At 47.3% G+C, this 24,656-nt stretch overlaps 1 protein-coding gene across 1 annotated transcript; it reads right to left on the reverse strand.

The window, feature by feature from the left end:
• Window positions 1-9,409: 9,409 nt before the first annotated feature.
• Window positions 9,410-18,281, reverse strand: HMGB4 (high mobility group box 4). The gene is made up of 2 exons (XM_006094260.3): window positions 18,183-18,281; window positions 9,410-9,943 (listed from the first exon to the last, which is right to left on the reverse strand). The coding sequence occupies exon 2, from the start codon at window positions 9,790-9,792 to the stop codon at window positions 9,433-9,435; it is 360 nt and encodes a 119-aa protein (XP_006094322.2). The 5' UTR covers window positions 9,793-9,943; window positions 18,183-18,281; the 3' UTR covers window positions 9,410-9,432.
• Window positions 18,282-24,656: the final 6,375 nt, after the last annotated feature.

Consider the following 24,656-nt stretch of genomic DNA (forward strand, 5'->3'; position numbering starts at 1 on the left):
CCGGCTGGCTGCCCACAGGCAACCGGACCCGCGCTAGCTTCCCTCTGGCCCTGGCTTCGTCAGAAAGGATGTCCGGAATGACATCCAGAAGATGTTCAGTCTAATTAGCATATTACCCTTTTATTGTTATAGATAGTTACGTGTAAATCACCTCAAACCATACCAGGCAAGACATAGGCAGTCAATAAAAGTTTGCCGCAGCAGCCTCACTTTATCCGCGGTTTTGCTTTCTGTGATTTCAGTTACCCATCATCCACCATGATCTAAAAATATCAAATGGAAAATTCCAGAAATAAACAATTCATAAGTTTTAAACTGCACATCATCTACTAGTGTGATGAAATCTCATGCGTCCGGCTTCATCCTGCCCGGGATGTGAAAGGTCCCTTTGTTCAGCATCTGCATGCGGTATGTGCTAGCTGCCTGATAGTGACTTAGCATCCCTCTTGGTTATCAAACAGACTATCGCAGTGTGGCAGTGCTTGTGTTCAAGTAACCCTTATATATTACTTCATCGTGGCCCCATGATGAAGGGTAGTTATGCTGGCAATTCAGATGTGCCATAAAAGTGCTTGTTAAATATTGTGAGAAGGTTACGAGGAGCCTAATGCTATGTCACAGTGCCTACATTATTTGCCTCACTTCATCTCATTGTGTGGGCATTTTATCGTCTTGCATTATTACAAGAAGTGTGAGTTCAGTACAAGATATTTTGAGAGAGAGACCGCATAACTTTTACCACAGTATATTGCTACAATTGTACTATTTTATTATTAGTTATTGTTGTTAACCTCTTACTGTGCTTAATTTATAAGTTAAACGTTATTATAGGTATGTATATATAGGAAAAGCACAGTATATACAGGGTTTAGTACTATCTGTGGTTTCAGGCACCCACTGGAGTTCTTAGAATGTATCCCCTGTGGATAGGGGTGGGGGTTGCTACTGTATTATTATTTTATTTCATGTCAAGCCTTATATTCAGTTTTAAGGCTACTGGGATGAATATAGCAACATCCCTGCTCTCTTCCACAAGTTAGGGTGATAAACCATAGTTAGAATGTGATATTCAGTAGGAGGCAATATTTCATGGAAACACAGAGAGGGGGTGGGAGGGTCAAAGAGGGCTTCCTGGAGGAAGGGACACCTGACCTGAGTCCTGTAGGACAGATGGAAGTTCAGCAAACCTAAAAGGTAGGAAATTTGATCCCAGCCTGGAGTGGCATGTACAAGGCCCTGAGGAGTTTTAGAATATGGTGTTTCTGTGTAGCAGGACCTTGGGATGAGTGTAGTAGGTATCTATTGCTGTGTAATAAGTTACCCCAAAACAAATGGCTCAAAACATTGATTATCTTACATTTTCTGTGTGATAGGAGTCTGGGTGTAGCTTAACTGGGTTCTCTGGCCTAGGGTTTCTCACAAGGCTGCAATCAGGATGTCTATCAGGGCTGCACTCATCTCAGAGCCAAACTGGGGGAAAGGACTTGCTCCAAGCCTACTCACATGATTGTCTGAAGGACTGAGCTCCTCAGTGCTGTTGACTAGTTCTTTTCCACAGGGTAGCTTTCAACAGGCCTGTTCACTTCAGCAGAGCAAGCCAGAGAGAGACAGTAAGACAAGAATCACAGTCTTGTATGTATAACCTAATCTCAGAGTGGCAGCTCATCACTTGTGCTGTATCCTATTTGTGAGAAGCAAGTCACTAAATCCAGCCCACACACAAAGGGAGGGAAGGGCGTACAAGGGCATGAATATCAGGATATAAAGATCATTTAGTCATTTCTGAAGATGTCTACCACAACTGCCCTCAGGCCCCCAATGCAAAACACAGTAATCTCTTCCCAGGGTCCCCCAAAATCTCATCCTATCATAGAATCAGGTTCAAGTGTGGATGAAGCTCTTGGGTATGTTCCTTAATACAGGTTCTAGAATACTGTTCCTCCAGATCTGTAGGTCTGTGAAACTAAAAAGACAAGTTATATTCCCCACATGCCCAATATGTACAGGGCTGGGATAGGCCTAGGCCAGTGATGGCGAACCTATGACACGCGTGTCAGAGGTGACACGCGAACTCATTTTTTTGGTTGATTTTTCTTTGTTAAATGGCATTTAAATATATAAAATAAATATCAAAAATATAAGTCTTTGTTTTACTATGGTTGCAGATATCAAAAAATTTCTATATGTGACATGGCACCAGAGTTAAGTTAGGGTTTTTCAAAATGCTGGCACGCCGAGCTCAAAAGGTCCGCCATCACTGGCCTAGGCCGTGGTCGGCAAACTGCGGCTCTCGAGCCTCATGCAGCTCTTTGGCCCCTTGAGTGTGGCTCTTCCTAAGCCTTAGGAGTACCCTAATTAAGTTAATAACAATGTACCTACCTATATAGTTTAAGTTTAAAAAAATTTGGCTCTCAAAAGAAATTGCAGTCGTTGTACTGTTGATATTTGGCTCTGTTGACTAATGAGTTTGCCGACCACTGGCCTAGGGCAATGGCTATAGACTGTCCTCCTCATAAAGGTATCTTTGATCCATAACAATTCTGAAATCCATCCAGGAAGATGCTGATAGATTTTTTTATTCATTTCAAAATCTGGAAGTAATTCTCTCTGACTCTTAGCTCCGCCTTCTGAGCTGTTGGTTCCTCCCTCTGAGTCATCCTTCTTTTTCCATGAACAGAAACACATGTTTGAGGCTGACTTTTCCTCAGTGAGCTTCCTGCTGCCAGGTCTGGGTGTCCCCTGACCTTTTACTTTGTGCTGTCTCTGTCCCTGTCAGGCCAAGCCCCCACATTTCTTCTGATAATAGGTTTTCTTAAAAACTTTGTGGGTCTCCTAGACATCTCATTGAGATTCACTTACACAAAAGCCACACCCACAGATTTCTCTGAACGAAATCCCTGTCTACCTTGGGCTTCTGCTGGGATGGCCAGGGGACAGTGCTCTCAGGCTTCCCAGAGGCCCCGTTGTTTGACCTAGAGGATTTGTGAGGCACCCTAATCTCTTTAAAGGGCCTTTGTGTGACTAAGTAAGACTCTGATCCCCTTGATCTGCCCGAGGTCTTAACCAAAGGCTGCAGTCACAGCCTCAGCTTTATCTCCAGTCCACCTTTTCCTGATAGTGCTCAAAAACCATTTTTTTAAATGTTAGCATTTTTTGATATCTTGGGAGACTGAGTATTTTCAAAACTAGCAAGTCCTGGATTCTTTTTATTTAACAATCTTTCCCTAGTTTTGTATCTCTTCTCACATAAGCAGCAAAAAGGAACCCAACAGTACCTCCCACACTTAGCTTAGACATGACCTTAGCTGGGTCACTAAGTTTAATAAGGCATATGATCTGCCTTCCAAATAACTGCAGACATCAGTGTCACTAGCTTCCTGCAACCACATAGCAAGGGCCCCTCCTCCATTGTCCAGTAACCTGCTCCCCATGTCCTCTGAGCCCTCATTGGCTGCATCCTTAAAATCCGGATTTCTCCAACCAGCTCCTCAGAACACTCGCAGCCTCTCCCAATGCCCGGCCACAGCCGTCTCACGTATTTGATATTTTTCAGGACACTGTCCTTCTCTTGGTACCAGCATGTGCATTCATGATGACTTTTAGTTTGTTACAAATTATCCCAGACCTAAGTTTGGCATGAAACAACAACTATGTTAGTTTCTGTGGGTCAGGAATCGGGCACGGATTAGGTGGGCTGTCACAGCTGCCGTATAGGTGTCCCCGGAGGTGGCTAGTGATCCCCTCCACACACTCATGGCTGTTGGCGGGATGCATTTCCTTGCAGGTGCTTTGACTGAGGGCCTGTGTTCTTCACTGGGCATTGATCAGAAGCCACCCTCTCAGTTCCTTGCCACAGGGGCCTCTCCATAGGGCCGCTTTCAGCGTGTCAGATTGCTTAGAGCAGTGATTCTCAACCTTCTGGCCCTTTAAATACAGTTCCTCATGTTGTGACCCAATCATAAAATTATTTTCGTTACTACTTCATAACTGTAATGTTGCTACTGTTATGAATCGTAATGTAAATATCCGATATGCAGGATGGTCTTAGGCGACCCTTGTGAAAGGGTCTTTCGACCGCCAAAGGGGTCGCGACCCACAGGTTGAGAACCGCTGGCTTAGAGTGAGCAAGCAAGGAAGTGAGAGAGAGAGGGAGTCAGAGTCTTTTATAGCCTAGTCACTTCTGAAGAAGAGGCATCCTGTCACTTTTGCCCTATCCTGTGCATTAAAAGTAAGTCCCTAGGTCCAGCCCTCACTCAAAGGAATCGCACAAGGGTGTGAATATCAGGAATTGGGGATCCTTGGGAGCCATGTCAGTAGCTGAGTGTGGGGGAGAGTGCAACTAAAGAGGCAGCCATGGCCTGATTATGCCGTGTCAGACTCCCATAGGTGATGGCAACAATGGAAACTTTTCACTTTTGAAGGGGAGGAGTCTCGAAACATTACTCAGTAGCCAGAGCAGAGGGAGAATTGGAAAGAGAGTGATGGGTGGGAGAACTGTTGCAAGGAAACTGTCACAGGGATGGCCACACAAGGGAACGCTTATTGTATCACTGCGGACCTGACCCAGAGGTCAAAGCCAGTCTTCGGGGTCACATGGCCCCTTGGGACCTTTGGCTATGCTCTTCCTCCTATTTCAGCTGCGTTTTGTGTGTTGTTCTCACCTTTAAACCATCCTTTAAATCTAGGGCAGGCACCCCGGTTCATGGAACACTTCTTGCACACCAGGCCTCATTTACAGTGACATCCCAGACATTTCATTTATTCTCCTGCACACCTGTCGCAGGTAGTGCTTGTGGGAGTGTGATTCGAGGCGCAGGCCAGGACTAAAGGGTGTCAGTGCCTTTGTGACCTCACCCTGATGGCCTCACCCTCTCCATGGACCTGACCTCAGCCTTTAGTGGAGGCTGAAATCATCTATAAGATCCCATGTTGCTGTGTGGCCCAACACTAACTGATTGTTTGCAACTGGGATCAACTTCGCTGTTGGGATTTGAGGGAACCCCAGTAAATAAATATACTTCTTCCCCTATGAGTTCAGAATTAATTGGCAGGTATGGGAGAAAGACAGATGAGGATCAGCCTGTCACCCTTACTACTGATGAACCCAGTGGTGAGCAGACCTGAACACACTCCTCAGTGGGGGTCGGGGGAGGAGAAAGAAGAGCATGGTCACGCCTCCTCCCAACTCACCACGCAGATGAACCAGCCCACCAGGCTGCAAGGGGGAGAGAATTCCTCTGTGGCCTGGGAACAGGAGCCTCAGGACCACATGGGAACTTTAGAAATGCAAAGTATAGGTGCGACTCCTGGAAACATTGACTCTAACTAGGCATGGGCCCACAATCTGTTTTACTAAGCTCGAAGGTGATTCTAATACAGGTCAAAGCGGAGACCCACTGGTCTAGTGGTAGCTGTTCCACATGGAAATAGGAGACCCAGGAAGAAATGTTGCCCTGGAGCATTCTCCCAGCTGTGCCCACCTTCCCCCACCCCTCACCCCTATTCCTGGAAAATGAAACCTAAGAGAAGAAGTTCCACAGTGGAGTTTTAGCTTTCAGCTGCTACAAGGAATGCAGGTAGAGTCTCCTCTCCAAAAGGGATAAATGTCACAGATTTGGTATTTGCTAGTCACACCTGTTTCTCTCACAGACTGTGGAGGGACTAGCATCCCCTTGTTGGCATTTGATAGTCTCTGAAGACTCGAGAATGACCAGTAACTGGAAGTTATGGATGGAAGCATATGGCTCTTCCTGCTCTGTGGCTCCCCGGTTGCACTTAGATTTCAAAATAGACTTGATAATGCCTGCCCCTCTCCAGCCTCATCTCACCAACACTCTCACACCTTCAGACATCCCTTCAATATGCCAAGCTTGCTCCTGCCTCAGGACCTTTGCACTTGCTGTCCTGCTGCTTGAAGAACTCTCCTCAGACCCTGACATGCCTGGCTCCTTCTTGCCCTCTAAATCCAAACCCACATGTCATCTCTGACCACCCATTTAAGGTGCCATCAGCCCCACATATCACTGTCAAGCTCACTGCCCTGATTTATTCTCTTCAGAACACTTGACACTTTCAAAAAATGACCTTGTGTGTTTGTTGGCTTAGTCTTTGTCTCCCCCTTACTGGAATGTAAGCGATCAGGGACCTTGCTGTATCCATAGCATCAGGACAGTTCCTAGTCTATTGCAGGCCTAACATTTACATAAATATTTGTTGAATAAATGAATAGATGAATGAGTTAATGGACACAGGAAAAGGTTCTAAGAGCCCAGTGGAGCGTTTTCGTCAACAACCAGAGGGTGCCGGGCCCAAAGACCCTGCCTTCCTCTTCCCACGGGGAGGATCAACTGGACCAGTGGAGCGGGTCTGGAATGCAGGCACCACACCAGAGTTTCCACCTGCTTTTCCTGTCACCCATTACCTTAAGCATAGGCTTCCCCCTTCTCCTCGCCCTTCCCTGCCTCCCCCTTCACTGTCATTACATTATAGTCATTAGAAGCCACCCTCCTGTTGGCTTTTTCATAAAGAAATGTTAATGGAGTTATTTTTCAGCAGGGGCGCTGCAAACTGTTGTCAAAAACGCTGACTTGGCCACCCACATTGACATAATTAATCACACAGGAAACCAGAAAGGGGTGGCATGAGGGCTGGGGCCCAGCTGTGTAGCTGCACCCACCAAGAGCCCACAGGTCAGGCTGGAAACAAGACAATGCAACTAGAAACATTACCAAGTAGTTCAAGTCAGGATCGAATGAGCACTGGGGGTGCTCCTCTAGCTTCAAGCAATTGGTAACAGAGGAGAGGAAATTAAACAGGTAGGGTGGAGACTGGAAGGAGAAATACGGTTAAAGACAGTCTCTTCTAGAATTATAAGGAAGATGGCATTTATTGAGTATTGTATTAGTTATCTATTACTGGGTAACAAATCACCCTAAGCTTATTGGCATCAAACAACATACATTTATTATCTCCGTTTTCTGGGGGACCAGGAATCCAGTTACAGCTTAGCTGGGTCCATTGCTTGAAGTCTCACAGGGCTGAAATCAAGGTGTCATCCTGTGCTGAGTCCTCCTCTAGGGCTTAGCTGAGGAAGGACCTACTTCCCCACCCGTGTGGTTGCTGCAGTTCCTGTAGTTGTAGGACTGAGACCTTCGGTTTTTTGCTGGTTATTGGTCTGAGGCCACCTCATCTCCTGAGACTTCCCACTGTTCCTTGCCACATGGGCTTCTCCAGATTGAAAGCTTACTTTGTCAAACCAGCAAGGAGAATCCCTAGAGCCAATCAACCAACAAGACTATCATCACGTAGACATGGAAGTCACATCCCGTCCTCCTTGCCTTACTCTGTTGGTTGGAAGCAAGACACAGATTCTACCCACAGTTAATGGGAGGGGATCGGTACAGTGGGTGTGGGAAGGGGAGCCATGGGAGAGCCTAGAGGGTGTTCACCACAGTCCCTATTATGTGTTAAGGGCTATGGAAGATACTTTTGCATGTGTTACATCATTTACTAACTAAAACAATCTGTAAGGCAGGCATTACTGCATTGCATAGATGAGAAACCCGAGACACAGAGGATTGGGAACTTGCCAAAGGTCCTGTGAAGGTTAAGATGGGAGCCACTTGTATCGTGACACCAAGCTAATCTGTGCAAGCTTAGAGGCTGAGGTTCAGCATCTTTATAGTGAAGAGCAGGGCCTGTGGGAGGAAGGGAAGGGGTTAGCAAGATGGTTATAGCTCTCCATGAGACCAGGAGGAAAGGATGGGTGTGGTTGCATGTTGAGAAGAAAACTGAGAACACTTATGTCTGATGATCTCTATTTTCTCAGTGAAGCAGAAAATGTGGGTGTCTCCTGAGTGAGTGGAGGTTGGGCTGCAGGGGATGCCAAGGCAAGTTGGAACAGCAGCTATGGGGAATGAGAATGGGAACCTTGTCAGCGTGAGTGCAAGGTTGCCAAGTAGCATAAAGCTGCTTCCTCCGGGAAGACTTCAGTGGTTGCCTTGGTGAGTGGTACTCATCCTGCCCCAGCATGTTGTGTAGTCTTCACTTTCCTCATCCTGCCTTGCAGTGCTGTGGATTATGCTCACGTCCTCCATTCTCATCAGAAGGAACATTCTTGCCGGGCAGTAGTCCCTGTTGGACTTCCTGGCACCCAGCACAGGGTCTGACACATGGGAATCCTACATAATTCAGGATTCCTGCCTGATTTTAGACCCTGAATTTCTAAATAACACCATATTACCTCTCCTCTTCAAGGTTCACCCAGTTCTGACTTTTCAAAAATATGTTATTTTTCACTTTTGAAAGTAAAAGTTTAAACAGTAGAGTATAAAGTATAAGTCCATCAGGGACTAAGGGTTGGAGGTGGGACTAGGGAAGTCTGTTGCATGCATAGCCTGGTGACAATAAAGCAGACTTGCAGGTAGTAGGCCCAGTCTATTTGATGTCAAGAAGTTGAGAGCCATTTTAAAATATTCCATCTGAATCTATATTGATTGGTATTAAATGTTGCCTACAGTATATTGTTGCCTGAAAAATAGTTACAGTACAGACAAACTCAGAACAATTCCTGGTATAAAATTGCCTGTTTTGACTCCTTTTAAGTAGCAGAAAACCTAAGTCAAACCATCTTAAAGAAAAACTGAAATGTGGGGCCATCTTCAGTGATAAGTTTAGCCTGACAATGAACCAAATGATTGTCATCAACCCCCAGGGCTGCCTCCTCCCCTAGGACTCCTTGGACAAGTCCTGAGACCCACTCTGGACCAATGTGGGTCACGTGCTCATCACTGAACCAATCACTGAGGCCAGGGGGATTCCATCTCATCAAACCCAAAATATCAACAGGGTTTTCTCCAACTTCTAGGACCTGGGACACAATCAGGCAGCTGTTCTTATAAAATCAGCCCCGAGCTTCATCCTAACCAGGATAGGGACCACCACTGGAATTTCATCCTGGCGCTAATGGTATCTGAGCCTTACCGTGCTGTGGTTTATGCTGCAGGACCTATTCTGAATTATGGGGAAACGCAGTCCCCTAAGGCCCACCTGCACTCCAGGCTTCTGACCTCCTGGTGAGGAGGCTGGCAGGACTAGTGTCCATAGACCTGGCCTTGAGTAAGGCTGTGACCCTGAGCAGGGCCTTCCACCCCGGATAACCACTTGGAACTGGAGACTCCTCCCTTCATGACTCCTAGCATCTTAATACCTGGAGACACACACACCCCCAACCCCCGCCCAAATGAAGCCCTGTAGGTTCTGACCACACACATCCCTTTGGACACTGTTGCCACTTCTCTCAAAGTTGTCCCCTCCCCAGATCGGTTTCCAAACCCTACCACGCTACTCAAATCCGCAAAGCAGCAGCCGCGGCCACTCTGACGCCACACATGAGACCAGGGACAGGCAGTACAGTTGAATGGCCTTTTATTTCTAACGGGAGCCACCAGCTGCAGCGGCCTCAGCCTGCCTGCACCCTCTGCACGGGTTCCTCGCCGACCGTCTGAGATTCTTCCTGGCCATGCGTTGCTCGCGGTAGACTTTCAGCTCCTCGTAGTACTTAGCTCTCAGGATAGCCGCTCTCTCTTCGTACAGCTGCTTCTCCATGTCCGATTTTGCAGCCCACAGCTTCCCTGAGGCCTTAGCCACCTGCACGACGGACCAGGTGGGATTCTCCCTCTTCAGCTGGGCATAGTGGTCTTGGCAGAAGAGTAGGAAGGATGATGGAGGCCGCCTGGGCGCGAGTGGGTCCCGCTTTCTCCGCTTTTTCTTCTTGCCAACATAGTTCATCATCTCTTCCTGGTATCGGGCTTTGTCAAGCTTGGCCAGGGCTTCATATTTGGACTTTTCGTGCTTTGAGATGGACTTCCATTTTTCCGAACACTTTCTAGAGAACTCTTTAAAGCCAAGGAAGGTATTTGGCTGCTGCTCCTTAAACTTGTTTCTGTAATTCAGTAAGAAATGGATGTAAGAAGAGACATTAACCTTGGGCCTTAGCTGGATTTCTTTTGCCATGTTCATCAGATCATATTTTTCTGGATTCAGTAACTTGGACAGCAGAGACTTTTGTCCCCACACTCCAGGAGCAATCTAGCAGGTGCTCTGCTTGTGGTGAATTGTCCTCTCTGTAAGAGCTGCAGGCAAGGGCCGGCCTTTTCAGTGGTAGTGACATTATTAGGTCGTAGAAGGGGATTGTGACATCATCCACAAACTGGCCACTCTTGGCATTTGCATAGAGGGACTCTCATTGGTTGGCTACACAATGGTCATTTTTTTTGCTTCTCATGAAAGATAATGATTTTTCTGGAGAAAGCTATTGAGTAGCACCTTTCCCTGGACTATTTCTCCCTAGCTTCCTGGAGGCAGCAGCTTTGCTCAGCTTCGTTTCCTCAGCCGCAGCAACAAACCATGGGATCTGCCTTCCTTGCCATAACATTGACAAAATGCCGCTTCATCCCTTCCAAAGACAGGCTGGAAGTAAGGAACTCGAGGAGGTGGATGGCCCCAGAGCTGTCGTGATAAAATGGGAAGTCTTTCTGTTTGCTTCGAATAGTGGCAGCTCACACTGCACAAAGAGTTTAGTAGTAACTCTAAAAATAATCAGGCGTGACAGCTTTGACTCGCTTCCTGTCAGGACAGAGTTGTCTGATTTAAAATCTGAGCACTTGGGCTGTAAGTCTAAATTCTTCTTCCTCTGAAGAGATTTGAGGGAGCGGGGAGGGCAGAAGGGAGGAGAACCCTGACGTTTTGCTAATTGCATTTGAGATCTAATTCTTGGTATATCAGGTGGACTCATTTCAGGGTTCCCCACTTCTTGGGGTTAGAAGGCCCAGGTCTAATAGCTACATTCAAATAAGTTGGGCCTCTGGCCTTTTGTAAAAGCAGTCGCAAATATCCCACCAGGCTTCCAACTGGAAGAAAAAGAAAAGTTCAAGTGTTGACCTTTGGTCACCAAGGGGTACTTGCTTGTATGATAATGGAGTTAATATAACTCAGTGGTTGATGATAGGACTAGAAAATCGAGCCTCATTAACATAAAAATTAACCTGTTTAAGGTAAAAGAGCCGGGAATAGGTGGGAGTGTGGATTTGGACTCATTTGCCTGACACAGGCCTTGCTTCCTCCCTCTGATAGAAAACTAACTGCTCCTGTGAGGGCCGAGGGTCCAGGTGAGCCTGACAAAGAAACTTGCCGAAGACTAGACTGCATTTAGAATTTTTGCCAAGTCCATTCCAAGGGCTCCAAGATTGACTTCATTTTCCATCTTGTGTGAAAGAAGGATGGAAACCGACGAGAGGCCCAGTCTTGAATTCTAGCCCAGCTCTGCCGAGGGCCCCCAAGCCATCCCCGTTCTTGCTGTGAGGTTATGATTTCTCATCTATAAATCAGTGTGGTGGACTGGCCAGAACAGGCTATAGTTCTGTGGCTGGATTTGGGGTTCTCTGAGATACCAGGTGCCAGCTGAGAATGTCTGGGCTAGGGTAGTGGGGAGGGGCCTGGCCATGAGAACAATTACTCTGAGGACATTCGTCAGCCCAAGTCGCTTTTTCCACTCCAACTTTTTCTCCCAAGAGGCCACAGGTTGGCTCACAAGATGAACCCATGATAACCATCTGGGCCCACCAGATCTAGGAAGAAAAGGTATAAAAGCGTAAAAGCTATGGCAGTCCTTGGTTGTTCGGGTCATATCCCTAACATGGAGGGATGAAGCGGGGGTCGAGGGTCCTTTGTCTGAAGCTTCCAGAGGGTAACTGCCCCCTGCTTTCTAGATCAGTGCTGTGTGTGCTGGTGTCTGAGGTCTGCCCCTCCAGAGCCCCTTACCTACCTCTGCACTCTGCTCTCTGACCCATATGGACCACATCAATGGATCCTGTGCCCTCTGACTTCCATTTGTTTGGCCAGCGGAAGTCCCAGCAGGAGATGAAGGGGGGAGAAGGTGAGGTCAAGGCATTTACTCTCCTGGCTCCCTCCCAGGGGGCTCAGCTGGAGCTGGCTCTCAGTCCCTGGACCGAACACCTCGGCTTCTCCTTAAAGCGTCCTCTCTAAACCACAGACCCCTTCCAGGTTCAGGAGCTGCCCCCTCTCCTTGCCCCCGCCTGTTGAGGTGGCAGGAACTCTGCTTTAACTAGCCTCAGAGGACTAGCTGTCCCTTGTGTCTTTCCCACACCTTGCCCTTCCCTTTGTAAACAGCCTCTTTATTAAACACTCTTTGAATTCATCTAATTTGAGTGGCCATCTGTTTTCTGCTGGGGCCCTGATCAGTGCCATCCACTATGAACAGCCGTGAGGTGGATAAAGTGTGGACATCAGTCCAGGTAGGAGGGTATTGAGCTTCTGGATACCCAAGAGCAGAGCAGTCACACCATCTGGCATGGTCTGCATGGCCAGGAGTGCCTGCCAGGGCAGTGGCAGGACAAGACAACCAGGCCCAGGAAGAAGTGTCTCATATCCTTGAGATGACGTCCAGGCAGGGCCAGGCAGTAAATAGTTTTAGGTTTTATAGGCCACACAGTTTCCGTTGCAAGTACTCAACTCTGCCCATTATAGCTCAAAAATAGCCATAAACAATATGTAATGAATGAGGACAGCCGTGTCTCAATAAAACTGCAAAAACATCTGCCATCCCCATCCATTTTACATCATGACCCATTTATTTATGCACATGCATACCTCATAATAATAATATTTACATAATGCCTAATTTGTGTCAGCCTCTGTTCTAAGCACTTTGCCTATATCAGTTCATTTAGTCCTCATAGGAGCCCTGTGTAATGGGATGGGGTGCTGTTTTTCTTCTGAAAGATAAATGTCTTTAAGCACAGACCTTACAGAAACAAAAGTTTTTTGAAACCTCCATTTTCTATTCTATTGTTATAATCTTCCTCTATTTTATTTTGTTATTTAAACTACAACCCACAGACTGATCTCATGACTCCTTAATTGGTTTGAAAAACACTGTCTTAGGCAAGCTGGGAGGGAGCTCCCCTTTACTGGGTGATAAAATGAAATGAAAATCAGAACATGGCCTTTGGAGTCAGACAGACGTAAGTTCAAATTCTAGCTTCACCACTTACTAGGCTGAGTAATTCCGGGCAAGTCTAGCTCATGACATCCTTCTCTGTGCAAAGCTTTGAAGTGATGATAAAAGTAAGGATTAACTCATTGAAATAATAGAAGCCCCTGACACTCCCCATCTCCTACAGTGTGGGCTGGATTAGGGACTTGCTTCTAATGAATAGAATATGGGAAAAGATTCTATCTTTACAATGGAGGTACCAAGTAATCAAAGTGAACATCAAGCCGTGCTGATATCACATCCTCCCTTTCTATGATGTCATTAACAAGAGCAGCTCCCCTCTCTCGTATTCTCCCCCCAAATCCATAAACCCTGGTCTAATGAGGAGCAAATATTAGACAAAACCAAAGTTAATGAACATTCTAGAAAATACTTGACCAGTACTCTCCAAAAGCATCATGGTCTTGAGAAAACAATGAAAGCATGAGAAATGGACACAGATTGGACGAGACTCAGTAGATGTGGTTACTGAATGCACTGACAAATGCTGGACTGGGTCCTGGAACAAAAGAGGGAAGTAATGGACAGACTGGGCAGATCTGGATAAAGTCTTCAGTGGAGCTAATGGTACTGTAGCAATGTTGATTTCTTAGTTTTGATACATGAACCATGGTTATATAAGTTGCTAATATTAGGGGAAGCTGCTTGAGTGGTATTCAGGAAATTTCTGTGCTAATTTTGCAACTCTATTCTCATTTCAAAATAGAAAGTTTTGGTGTGTGTGTGTGTGTTTTTTTAATCTCTTCAGCCCTGGCCAGTGTGGCTAAGTTGGTTGGAGCATCATCTTATATACATCAAAAGGTTGCAGGTTCAATTCCCAGGCATGGGCACATACCTGGATTGAGGATTTAATCCAGGGTCAGGGCGTGTATGAGAAGCAACCAATCAATGTTTCTCACATCAATGTCTCTCTCTCTCTCTCTCTCTTTCTCTTTCTTCTCTCTAAAATCAATAAAAAACATATCCTTGGTGAGGATTTTTTTAAAAAAAAATCTCCCCAGCTGAAAGTATTGTGCGCCCAGGGTTGAGACAGCCTGCTCTGGACCCTTCTCCTTCAGGACACAGAGGGCAGATTTTAAACCTCGATCACAGTAACATAAACTCTGGGCATATCTTTGTTGCAGTGTTTCTCAAATATGGGGGCATGCTGGAACCACCTGAGAAGCTTTAAAAAATCCCAGTGCTCAGGCCACAGTAATAGCAAGAGCAAAAGGACCAGGCACAGACAAGAATGTAATAAATGCTTTGATGCTTCCTCCACCCCCTCCTGCAGCTCCTCCACCTGCGGGCTGGGAATCAGTGGCTATGCAGGCCCTCCGAGCAAGGTATCTGTGGCAGGAAGAATGACTCCACCAAGACCCCAACATCTGTGAATGTTAATTTGCACAGCAAAAGGAACTCTACAGATAGTTTATGTTAAGGATTTTGAGCTGGGAGATTATCCTAGATTATCCAGGTGGGCCTGATGTCTTTTCATAGGTCCCTGTAAGAGGAATCAGGAGTGTCAGTGTTAAGGATGGAGATGTGATGACAGTTGCAGAGGGACAGAGTCTGAAAGAGATTTAAGGTGTTGCCCTGCTGGCTTTGAAGATGAAAAGACCACAAGCCAAGAAAGGAGTCTGCTTAGATCAGCAGTTCTCAACCTGTGGGTCGCGACCCCTTTGGCGGTCAAACGACCCTTTCACAGGGGTCACCTAAGACCATCCTGCATATCAGATATTTACATTACGATTCATAACAGTAGCAACATTACAGTTATGAAGTAACAACGAAAATAATTTTATGGTTGGGTCACAACATGAGGAACTGTATTTAAAGGGCCAGGAGGTTGAGAACCACTGGCTTAGATGCTGGGAAAGGCAAGCAAATGGATTTTCCCCTACAGCTCCCAGAGGGCTCCACAGCCCTGCTGACACTTTGACCTTAGCCCAGTGATATTCATTTTGGACTTCTGAGCCCCAAAATTGAAAGATAATAAATCTGTGTTGTTTCAAGCCACAAAATTTGTAGTAATTTGTTAAAGCAGCCATGGAAAGCAAACACAGTATCTTTCTCGTCTAACTGGTGGTCTGTAACTTTTCCTGCGCTATTCTTAATCCCTGCTTGTGTTAATAGAGATGAAATATTTACACTGATGTTTATTGTATTAGTTAAGGAGGCAGGGAGCATGATCTATTCAATGTCACACACTCTTCTTCACTCACTCGCTAACCCATTATGTCACTAATTCACTCATTTGCTTTCCAATTCATTCATTCACTCACCCATTCACCACTCATTTACACACACGTGCATGCACACCACAATAAATAACTGTGAGTCCCTGGAGCAGTGTGGCTGATTTATGATGACCTGTGAGAAGCAGTCTCTAAGGGATGGACAGGTCTTAGAAAGGAAGGTGGTACTAGAGAAAGGAATCTGAAATTTCCTAGAAGCCAAACTGGTGGGGGAGGCAGTGTCATAAACCGTACACGTAGGCTTCCTTGGCTCTGACCTCAGGCCAGGCACTGTTACTCAATCAGATGTGACTGTGCTATTGTAATAAAAATAATGACAATGCTTTAAGTTTATCAACTTTGGAAGCCTAGACAGAGAGGTTAAGCGGAGACAAGCCTTCACGTTCAGACTGGTTTGACTCCTGAAGCCATGTGTTCAGCCCCAGCTGGGAGTCTAGAGACTGCCTTGGCCAGGGTCAGGGAAAGGAGGAAACCGGGAAGCAGCAAGGTCAAGGAAGAAGGCAGGCAGAAGGAGAATGTTGTGTCTGAATCTCTGCACCGCAGGGATTCAGGCGAGACTTTCTCATCTGGGCTAATGCTCATTCCAGATGGATCTGGTCAGGTGATCCCAGTTCACAGGATGCCCAGAGTCCAGCAGGTAGCCTGACCTGGACAGCCCACGGCACCACACCAGCCTCTGTGGAGGTGTACATGGAGTCTGCATCCACTCCTAAGGACAGATGCTGACCGGAGCTGGCGGAGGTGTCAGCACCCAGCCCCATGGACCAGTGGACAGGAAAGGGGATTGATGATCAAGCACAAGAAGGGGATCAGCATGGTGGGCCAGGCATGCCTGCTTTCCTCAGGCAGGATGCAGCGAAAAGGGAGGAGATCTAGAGCAAGACCAGCAGAGGGGAGAGGACCCCACAGTGAGCCCTGCCTGCTTCCCAGAGGCCGTGACAAAACCACTCTCTTGCATCACAGAGTCCAAGCCCCTGCCTCTCTGAGCCACAGCGGACGTCTTTGATTTTGTCTGCTTAGGACCCCTCCCATCTTTTGAGCATGTTTCTTCTTTTGAAGAACTGTCCCAAACCAGTCCCAGGGTTCTAGTAGATGCCCATGGCACATCTCCCAACCAGACTAAGCAAAGGCCTCATGTGACCCTTTTTGAGTTGGAACCAAGGAAAGAAGTCCTCTTCTCTCAGAATGAAGAGAGGGTGAATCAGGGAGCTCCTAAGGGTGGGCATGGCTCCAGCCTCGAGCAGCCAGCATTTGCAGTGGAGAGAAGGGAGGCAGCAGACAGAGCTCAAGAGAGATGGGGTGCTGAGAAGGAGGCCTGTGGCAGCCACGTCCCTGGGTCTAGTCATCCCAGCCACCGCCTGCTCTTCCTATGGGCTGGCCACAGCAGCCAATAATCTCTCCTCAATTCCAGACTGATTGGGTCGGGATTTCGGCCAGGATTTTGGTCAGAGCTGCCAGACTCAGGCGGGGCTGGCTGGCTGCTTTCTGGGGGGAGAGAGGGAGCACCAATGATGCTCAAACTCACAATGGCAGTCAAGTGGCAAGTGAAGGCTGGCATGGGAGGCTCCTCGATAAGTCATGTCCAAACATTTCCTCTGGGTGAGAAGTAGTATCCAAATGTATTCCCGGAGGCCTCCGCGAGGCATACATTGCCACCCTCCCAGGAAGTGGGCAGGTCCCTTCTCTGAGTCATGCTGACAGTGAACAGGCAGAAGATGGCCAGCTGAGTAAGCAGGAGCTGGTGGAGGCCAGGCCAAAGGGAAGGTGGCTGCCAAGGGTACCGGCCACTCTGGGTGCCACAGAGTGCCCTGTCCTTTCACCCCCATTCTGTTCTGTCACTAGAGGGGATACAGTTGTCCTTACTTCCCCAGTGGAATCTAGGCCAGCCTGCTCCTGGTCTGCTTTATCCCTGTATGCTGTAGAGCAGCAGTCACCACCGGTGGTCTGTGGACCACTGGTGGTCCGTGAGGTCCTAAAGGTTGGCGACCACTGCTCTGTAGAATAGGGTTTATGGCTGATGAGATGGTATCACCTTTCTTCTCAGACCTAAGCAAGGGAGGCAAAGAGTTCACATCTGTGAGGCGCCTACTGTGTGTCTGGCACAGTCCTGGACACGCTATATCCACCACCACAGCTGTTCTGCACAGATGAGGAAACCGAGACTCAGGAGCTATGGCACAGGCCCACCTTTACACAGCTGGTAAACAGTGGAACCCAGGTTCAAATGCAGGACTCAGATTCCAGAGGCCCGGCCCTTCACCCTTGACCTTTTTAAACTTATTGCCTCTGTGTAGGGGAACAAGACAGGAAATGAACCAGACAGGTGACCTTTCTACCTTGGCAGAAACCTGAGCCAGGAAGGGGAGGGGCCGTGTGGAGTGTAAGCTTGCCTTGGTCTCCAGGCTCCTGAGGCCTGCACCCCATTCCTGGGCCACGCCTGATGGAGGTAGTCTCTAGTGTCTCCAGGCATGGGGACCATTAGGTCTCCACGCAGAATCTCAGTTCTAATCTATAGTAACAGAGATTTAGGTGCAGCGAATGGGCAGCTGAGGTCGCAGCAGCTGGTCAGGGCTGAGATTGCTCTTAGATTCTGTCCCAGTCAGATTGGAGAGGACCTGGAGGAGGACGAATGTACAAGGCACAGGACAGTGTATAAGAATGAAGGACAAGTAGAAGAAATATTGCTCAGACACCTTGTTTGCAGATCTCCTGGGGGCACAGTCTGATTGGCCCAGCTCGGGTCACATGCTCATTCTACCCCCAGCCCCCAGTGCCATCAGCTGTGCCCTCAGGGTTTCAGGAGCTGTGGGTTGAGACAGAGGGAGACTGATCTTCTAAGGCTTCAAGCACTCAGAAAAGAATGGAAGTACCTGATTGAGACCTGGAGACAGAAGAGGAGAGAGTTGGGCAGCCCCTTGAAAGGTTGTAGGAGATCCACCAGGAGATTCACCCAGAGCGTGGCACCTGGCACCAGACCCAACCCATTCTGTTCACTTCAGCATCATGGGCACAGCCTTTCACAGAGTCAGATAATGCCTCACCCAGCAGTCCCGCCAATGAGCAGCTGAGCTAGAAATGGAAGGAGCTGACACCCCAAGCCACGCCCAGAACTTCTCAGTGTAACATCCCCAGGACATCAGCAATGACATCCTCATCCCTCCTGACAGCAAACACAGCCAGGATCCCTGCCCCTCAGCTCTCCCAGGCTCACATGCATGCCTCCAGGGTGCAGTGCATCAAAGGGAAACGCATTTACCTGATGTAGTTAGTTGGTGTGGGTTCCCTGGAGCTGACAATTAGCTGCACAGGGAAGGGCCCTGATCATTTGTTGAGTTTATTGAGTTGCTGCTGGGGAAGAAGAAACATTTGCTCACATTTATTACCAAACTCCACCGGTGCTGTATTGGGGGTATGTCAACATGAGAAGAGTCCCCCCAAAAGATACTAGCAGCTGCCACATGAATGAGGAGCACAGCGAGGGCTGAGGGACCAAGGGGTTGGGGCAGCATGTCTTCATGGTAAACCCAGCATGACCTTCGAGGCCCTGCCTGCTGCCCCCAGGCTCACCTGCTCATCTGACCCCTGCTTTGCCCTATATATGCCGTCTGCTTCCACCAGCAAGATCTCATTCATGTGTTCATTCATTCAAGGGTTCCTCCTTCTAGTGAGTGATATTTACTGTGCCCTTTCTTTGTATCATGCACTCTGCAAGGTACTAAGGAAAGAACTGAACAAGAAAGAAACAGCTCCTGTCTTCAGGGAATTCACAATTTGGTGGGTGAGGCAGACCCCTGAATGCCGCTGGTGAGCCAAGCACTGTGGTAGGGAAAGGGCAAGGAGTCCAGAGGTACATGGAAGAAGCCAACTTCTTGGAGCCATTGGCTGTAACATGACACTTGAAGGATGAGCAGGCAATAGCTAGAAAAGGTGTGGGTGTGGATCAAAGTGGGCAGGGAGGATTTGGCAAGGAAGTGAGTTCTTGATCACTGGAGGTATTGAAAACATCTCTACCGACTCTTTGTCAAGAATGCTGTATTTGGGCTTCATACATAGCTGGGCATTAGACCTAGGAGACTTCTGAAGCCTCCTCAAATAAGATTTTAAGGCTAGCTGGTTTCCTCTCTCCTGATCACAAATTAGAAAAGGTGCCCCACTATTGAAAGCAAGAGAATGCTGTTTGTTCCTACGTAAATTCTTTCATTCATTCAAAGGCATGTGTATGCTTAACCATCTCCACCAAAGCAGCTGCCTGGAGTAACTGGCCCTCCCATGGCCTTGATAGATCTTCCTGACCCGTGCCTGTGGTGCTGTCAGCCCAGCTGCCTGCAGACCGTCTCCCACCCCCACCCTCAATGCCTGTGCACTCCCTGCTCCCACCAGCTGAGTCTTGCTCTTTCTGAGAATCAGATGGGTTTGTTGCCAACTCTCTCGTGCCAGTCATACTTGTTATTGTAATTATGTGATTTAAATTAAACATCACATAAACTGATGAAATATGAGTGTGAAAGGAAATATAGTTGCATCTATGGAAACTAAATTGAATGCTTTGGAATGGCTCCATGAAGGGAAAGCTCTGGAAAGAATTGCTTCCTAAATATTAGGTGTGCGTGAGTGAGGCAGCTGTACCCACTGAGTCAGTTCCACTGGGACAGGGACCAAGTCTGTCTTGTTCACTACCACGTCCCCAGTGCCTAGCACAATGCCTGGCACATCATAGGTGCTCACTAAGTATTTGACTGGACGAGCTATAGCAAAATTGGAAATGGTGAATGATGTATTATGGGAGTAGTATATGCAAGATAGACAATGCAGAGAATGAACCCATAGTTAAAGGAAAGGCCGTGATCCTGCATTAAATGGATTGGCAAATAAATGTACGTTCAAGTATATTATATTATAAGGAAATGTTTAAGCTACTTATGCATTTTCTTATTATTCACTACTTAGAAAAGTAATTTTTTTTTACCAACCAACTATATCAGCAGAAAGGCCTCAATGGTAAGTGTCAATAAAATCTTTCTATAAAGGGCTAAATAAATACTTTTGGTTTTGTAGGTTATAGTTTCTGTCACAACTACTCAACTCTGCCATTGTAGCGTGAAAGCAGACAATATGTAAATGGATGAGTATGGTTGTAATCCAATAAAACTTTATTTACAAACAGCCAGCACGCTAGAGTTGGCCAACCCCTGTTCTGTGGAAGTGATTCGTTCTGTCAGGAACTGTGTTGTGTTGGTGAATATACCAAGAGAAAGAAGATCTGTCCCTGCTCTTAGGGAGTTTGCCTTCTAGACAGAGAGATGGACAAGTCAAAAGATGATCATGATTTGGTGCGCCCAGTACAATAGCAGGGGCATGTGCATGGTGCAAAGGGGACACAATGGAGGGAACTGCCCCTCTGGTGGGAGCAGGGGAAGGGAGAGATGGAGAAAAGGAGACACTTCGTTAGGTTCATGGGATGAGTGATTTTTTTCCTGGGTAGTCAGGTGGGACAACAGAAGGGCATTCCAGGTATACAGGGAATAGCATATGCAGAGGCATGGAGGCATGAAAGTAGCTAGAGTCAAAGAGGGTGTCATTGGAGAGGGAAGGCATGAAAAAGTTTGGGCTTAATCCTGGAGCCAGTGGGCCTTCACCAGGACATTTCTAGAAGGGTTTCCAGTTGCATCCTGGTGTCCTTTCCATCTTTCAGGGAGAAGCACAGTGGGCAGGTGGGAAGGAAAGAGAGCCTGGGAGTGGGGATAAGGTAAGGTGGTGATTACCTGCTGTATTTCATATTCTTCCCAGCCAGCCTTGAAGATGGAGGGCTGGTTTATGGTTGGCCCCGGGACACAGAGATGCTTTAGCTCTGAATCAAATCCAAGCGGTGCACGTAAATTAGTTAAGACATAAAGCCCACGGAGGTATTCTAGGACAGCGGTCGCCAACCGGTGGTCCACGGACCACTGGTGGTCCATGGCGTCCAAAATGTTGGCGACCGCCGGTTTAAGGAAATATTTGGAGCAGTGGTCGCCAACCGGTGGTCCGCAGACCACTGGTGGTCTGTGAGGTCCGATAGGTTGGTGACCGCTGTTCTAGAAGCACAGAAGTCAAATGCTATATTGACTGAGAGTAGAGGCTACAGAGAGAACAGGGCATTGCAGTTACATCCTGTAGGTTGCAGGCCTAGCAGGGACTCCCCATATCTAGGGAACCACAGTGGGAGTAGCACCCAGTGGCAAATACAGTGCCTTGTATACAGTATATGCTTGGTGAATATATGAAGGAACGAATATTCTCCTGAGAATGTCAGTTTTCAGGAATGATGAGATTTACACCAAGATCTCCTAACACTCCCCCCCCCCGGTCCCTTGCAGAGTCACTGTCATCTTGTGAGGGTGGCTCTCAGCACCCCAACATCCTGACTGTGGGGGAAGCTTCTTAAGAAGAAATGCTTCCCACAAAGTCTGCTCTGAGCTCTCCTATTACCAAGAAAAGAGCTTCGAGCTTTCTGCAGAGGAACTCAAAGCCAGTTTTCCCATAATCAGCTACACGCATTAAAGGGAGTGATTTTTTTTAATCCTCCCAAGTCAGATTCCATTAATGAAGCCCCATTTAACGGAAGTCAATTTACCAAAAAGGAAAAAAAAATGGAGTGTAATTGCTTAAATACATTTTATGTTGTACCGCAATAGCAATTTCCTGGGTGAACTTGGAATTCCCCAAGCCCCCCATAGTGAAATTAATGTGGACAGAAAGGTTTGAAAGGGAGAATCTCTCTTTGTGTTTCTCTCCTTTAATTATGATTCTAAGAGGGATCAAAATTAAAGAGGATGCTGGAGGGAGGGGAACAACAGGAACAAAATGGAATTCAGCCTAAAATATTCCACTGCCTTCCTTCATGCCTGCATATTATGTCTGAGTACATAAGCTCTGAGTGTGATGGCCTGGGTTTGAATCCCACCTCTGCCAGTTAGTAACTATGTGATCTTGAGCAACTTACCTAACTTCCCTGTGCAGCCAGGTGGTACAATGGGAAATGGCATAAAAAGTGCAAAAGCAGAAAAGCACAAAAAAGCGGTCTGTGTTTCAGTTCACATAAGGTCTTCTATTTGGCTGGAGAATGGTGTGTGTGTGTGTGTGTGTGTGTGTGTGTGTGTGTACTCAGGGAGGGCAGGCAGGTGGGAGTCATACCAGGAAGGCTTTACTGAAAAAGTGACATTTGATTAGTCTCGAAGGAAGTGAGGGAGTAAGCCAGGTGGAGGTCTGAGAGAAGATCCAGGTAGCAGACAGAGGGAATGTCAAGTGCAAAGGCCCTGAGATAGGATCAGGCCTGGCCAGTTTTGAACAGCAAGGAGATCATGTGGCTGGTCATAAAGAATAAAAGGATGAAGAGAGGGGGAGACAGGAGAGAGAAGGCACATAGCCATAGTGAGGTATTTTACTCAGAGGATTGGAAACTCAGAGTAAAATTTTAGTTTGTTTTTACTTAGCTCTGTTAAGGTACAATATACATAAACTAAAATTACCCATTTTCATTGTACAGTTCTCAGAGATTTGTCAAATGTGTGCATCCCATAAATTGCTGATTTTATCTTCTGCTTCATTTAGTCTGCTGTTGATTCCTCCTAGTGTATTCTTCATTTCTGAATGGTTCTTTTTTATGGTTCTGTGTCCTTTTTAATGCTTATTATGTCTTTGTTTAAGTTCTCACTGAGATCATCTATTCTTCCCCTAAGCTCTTTGAGCATCCTCATAACCATTGTTTTAAACTCTGCCTCTGGTATCTTGGTTGCTTCCATTTCATTTAATTTGGGGGGGGGGGAGATTTCTCTTGTTCTTTTATTTGGGGCATATTTCTTTGTCTCCCCATTTTGTGTCTGTGTATTAAGTAGATCTGCTATGACTCCCAAATTTGTTATAATGGCTTTATGATGTAGGTGTCTTGTTGGGTTCAGAAGCACAATCTTCCAGATCACCTGAGCTTGGTGCTCCAGGAATGCTTCTTGTGGGTAATGTGCACTTTCCTATTATAATTGAGTCTAGAATGTTGTTGGCCCTTTTGTGGTGCGGTTTTCCCTCAGGCTGGCTGACTATAAGGATGAACCTCGATCACCCGTGTATGAGTCTCTGTGCAGGGCTGCCCCCGAAGTGGAATTGTTTCCAGCAGGGTCTGGTGCCTGCCACAATCCCCCTTTGGGTATGCAGCTTGTGTGGCTAGTTGTGTCAAGCTCTGGTGTAGTCTGAAGGCCACCACTGGTTGTATTGGTTCTGGGCCACTTGGGCAGGGTTCTGGTACAGGTGGATGTCATAAATCGTGTGTAACCAGCCTTGGGTTACCTGTCTGGAACTACCACACTGTTCACTGTTTGTGGCTGCATCTACTGGGCCTGGGTGTGCATGGGAGGGGCCCAGCTGTGTACAAGGGTCAATTTCCTTCAGCTTATAGCTGGGGGCAGATCGGAGGCTACCTGGTCTTCCTGGAGTCTGCTGAGGAAACGCTGCAGAGTGGGCCCAGGCTGGCCGTGTTCACGGGAACGGGGAAGCACTTACTGAGTTTCCTCCAAAAGCTTCTCCAGAGAAAGAACACACCAAAGATCCCCGCTGGGTGCAGCCAGCGTACCCTCTGCAGGACTCAAGCACTCAGAGTGGTGTCGCTAGTAGTTGGGGGACCTGGAAGTGCACTCTCCAGGCAGGTACTGGAACAGTAGGAGTGCTTGAGCTGGGAAGATGTCTGGGTCTCTAGCAGACTCTCTGCTCTCCCAGGCGGATTGAATCCCCGCTGGTTTTCACCACCAGATGCACTGTGGGCTCCTCCGTCTCTGCTGCTTTGGGTTGGGGATCCCTGCATGGGGTTGAGCCCCACACTCCTGGTAGGAGGGAGTTTTGCAGCTGAGATATTCCTCTGGTTTCTCAGCCACTCCACCTGTGTGTGTGGGCGGGGGTGGGGGGGGGGGAAAGGGGGGCACATCCTTTTCTGTGTCTCCACCCTCTTACCAGCCTCTTTGTGGCTTCTTCTGTAAATCCTTTGTTATAGTACTTCAGTTTAGCTAGCCTTCAGTTGGTTATTCAGGTTGATTGCTTTATAATTTAGCCATAAATCTGGTTTGGCACGGATTGAGAGGAGGTGAGGGTAGCTTCCACCTATTCTGCAGCCACCTTGGCATGTGTACATCGCACGTAACTGCCACCTTGTTCAGGATAGAGAACATTTCCACTGCCCAGAAGGCCCCTTGTACTCTTTCCCAGGCAATGCCATCTATAACACCCCAGCTCTGGCCACCACAGTCTGCTTTATCTCGCTGTAGATTGGTCTTTCCCAGAGTTGGATGTAAATGGAATTGCACAGCATATACTCTTATCAC

This window comes from Myotis lucifugus, unplaced genomic scaffold (assembly GCF_000147115.1).
Source record: "Myotis lucifugus unplaced genomic scaffold, Myoluc2.0 scaffold_131, whole genome shotgun sequence".
Lineage (NCBI taxonomy): Eukaryota > Metazoa > Chordata > Mammalia > Chiroptera > Vespertilionidae > Myotis > Myotis lucifugus.

Excerpts from the sequence above, each read along its gene's own strand:
- HMGB4 (XM_006094260.3), bottom strand. The coding sequence starts at position 9,792 with ATGATGAACTATGTTGGCAAGAAGAAAAAGCGGAGAAAGCGGGACCCA.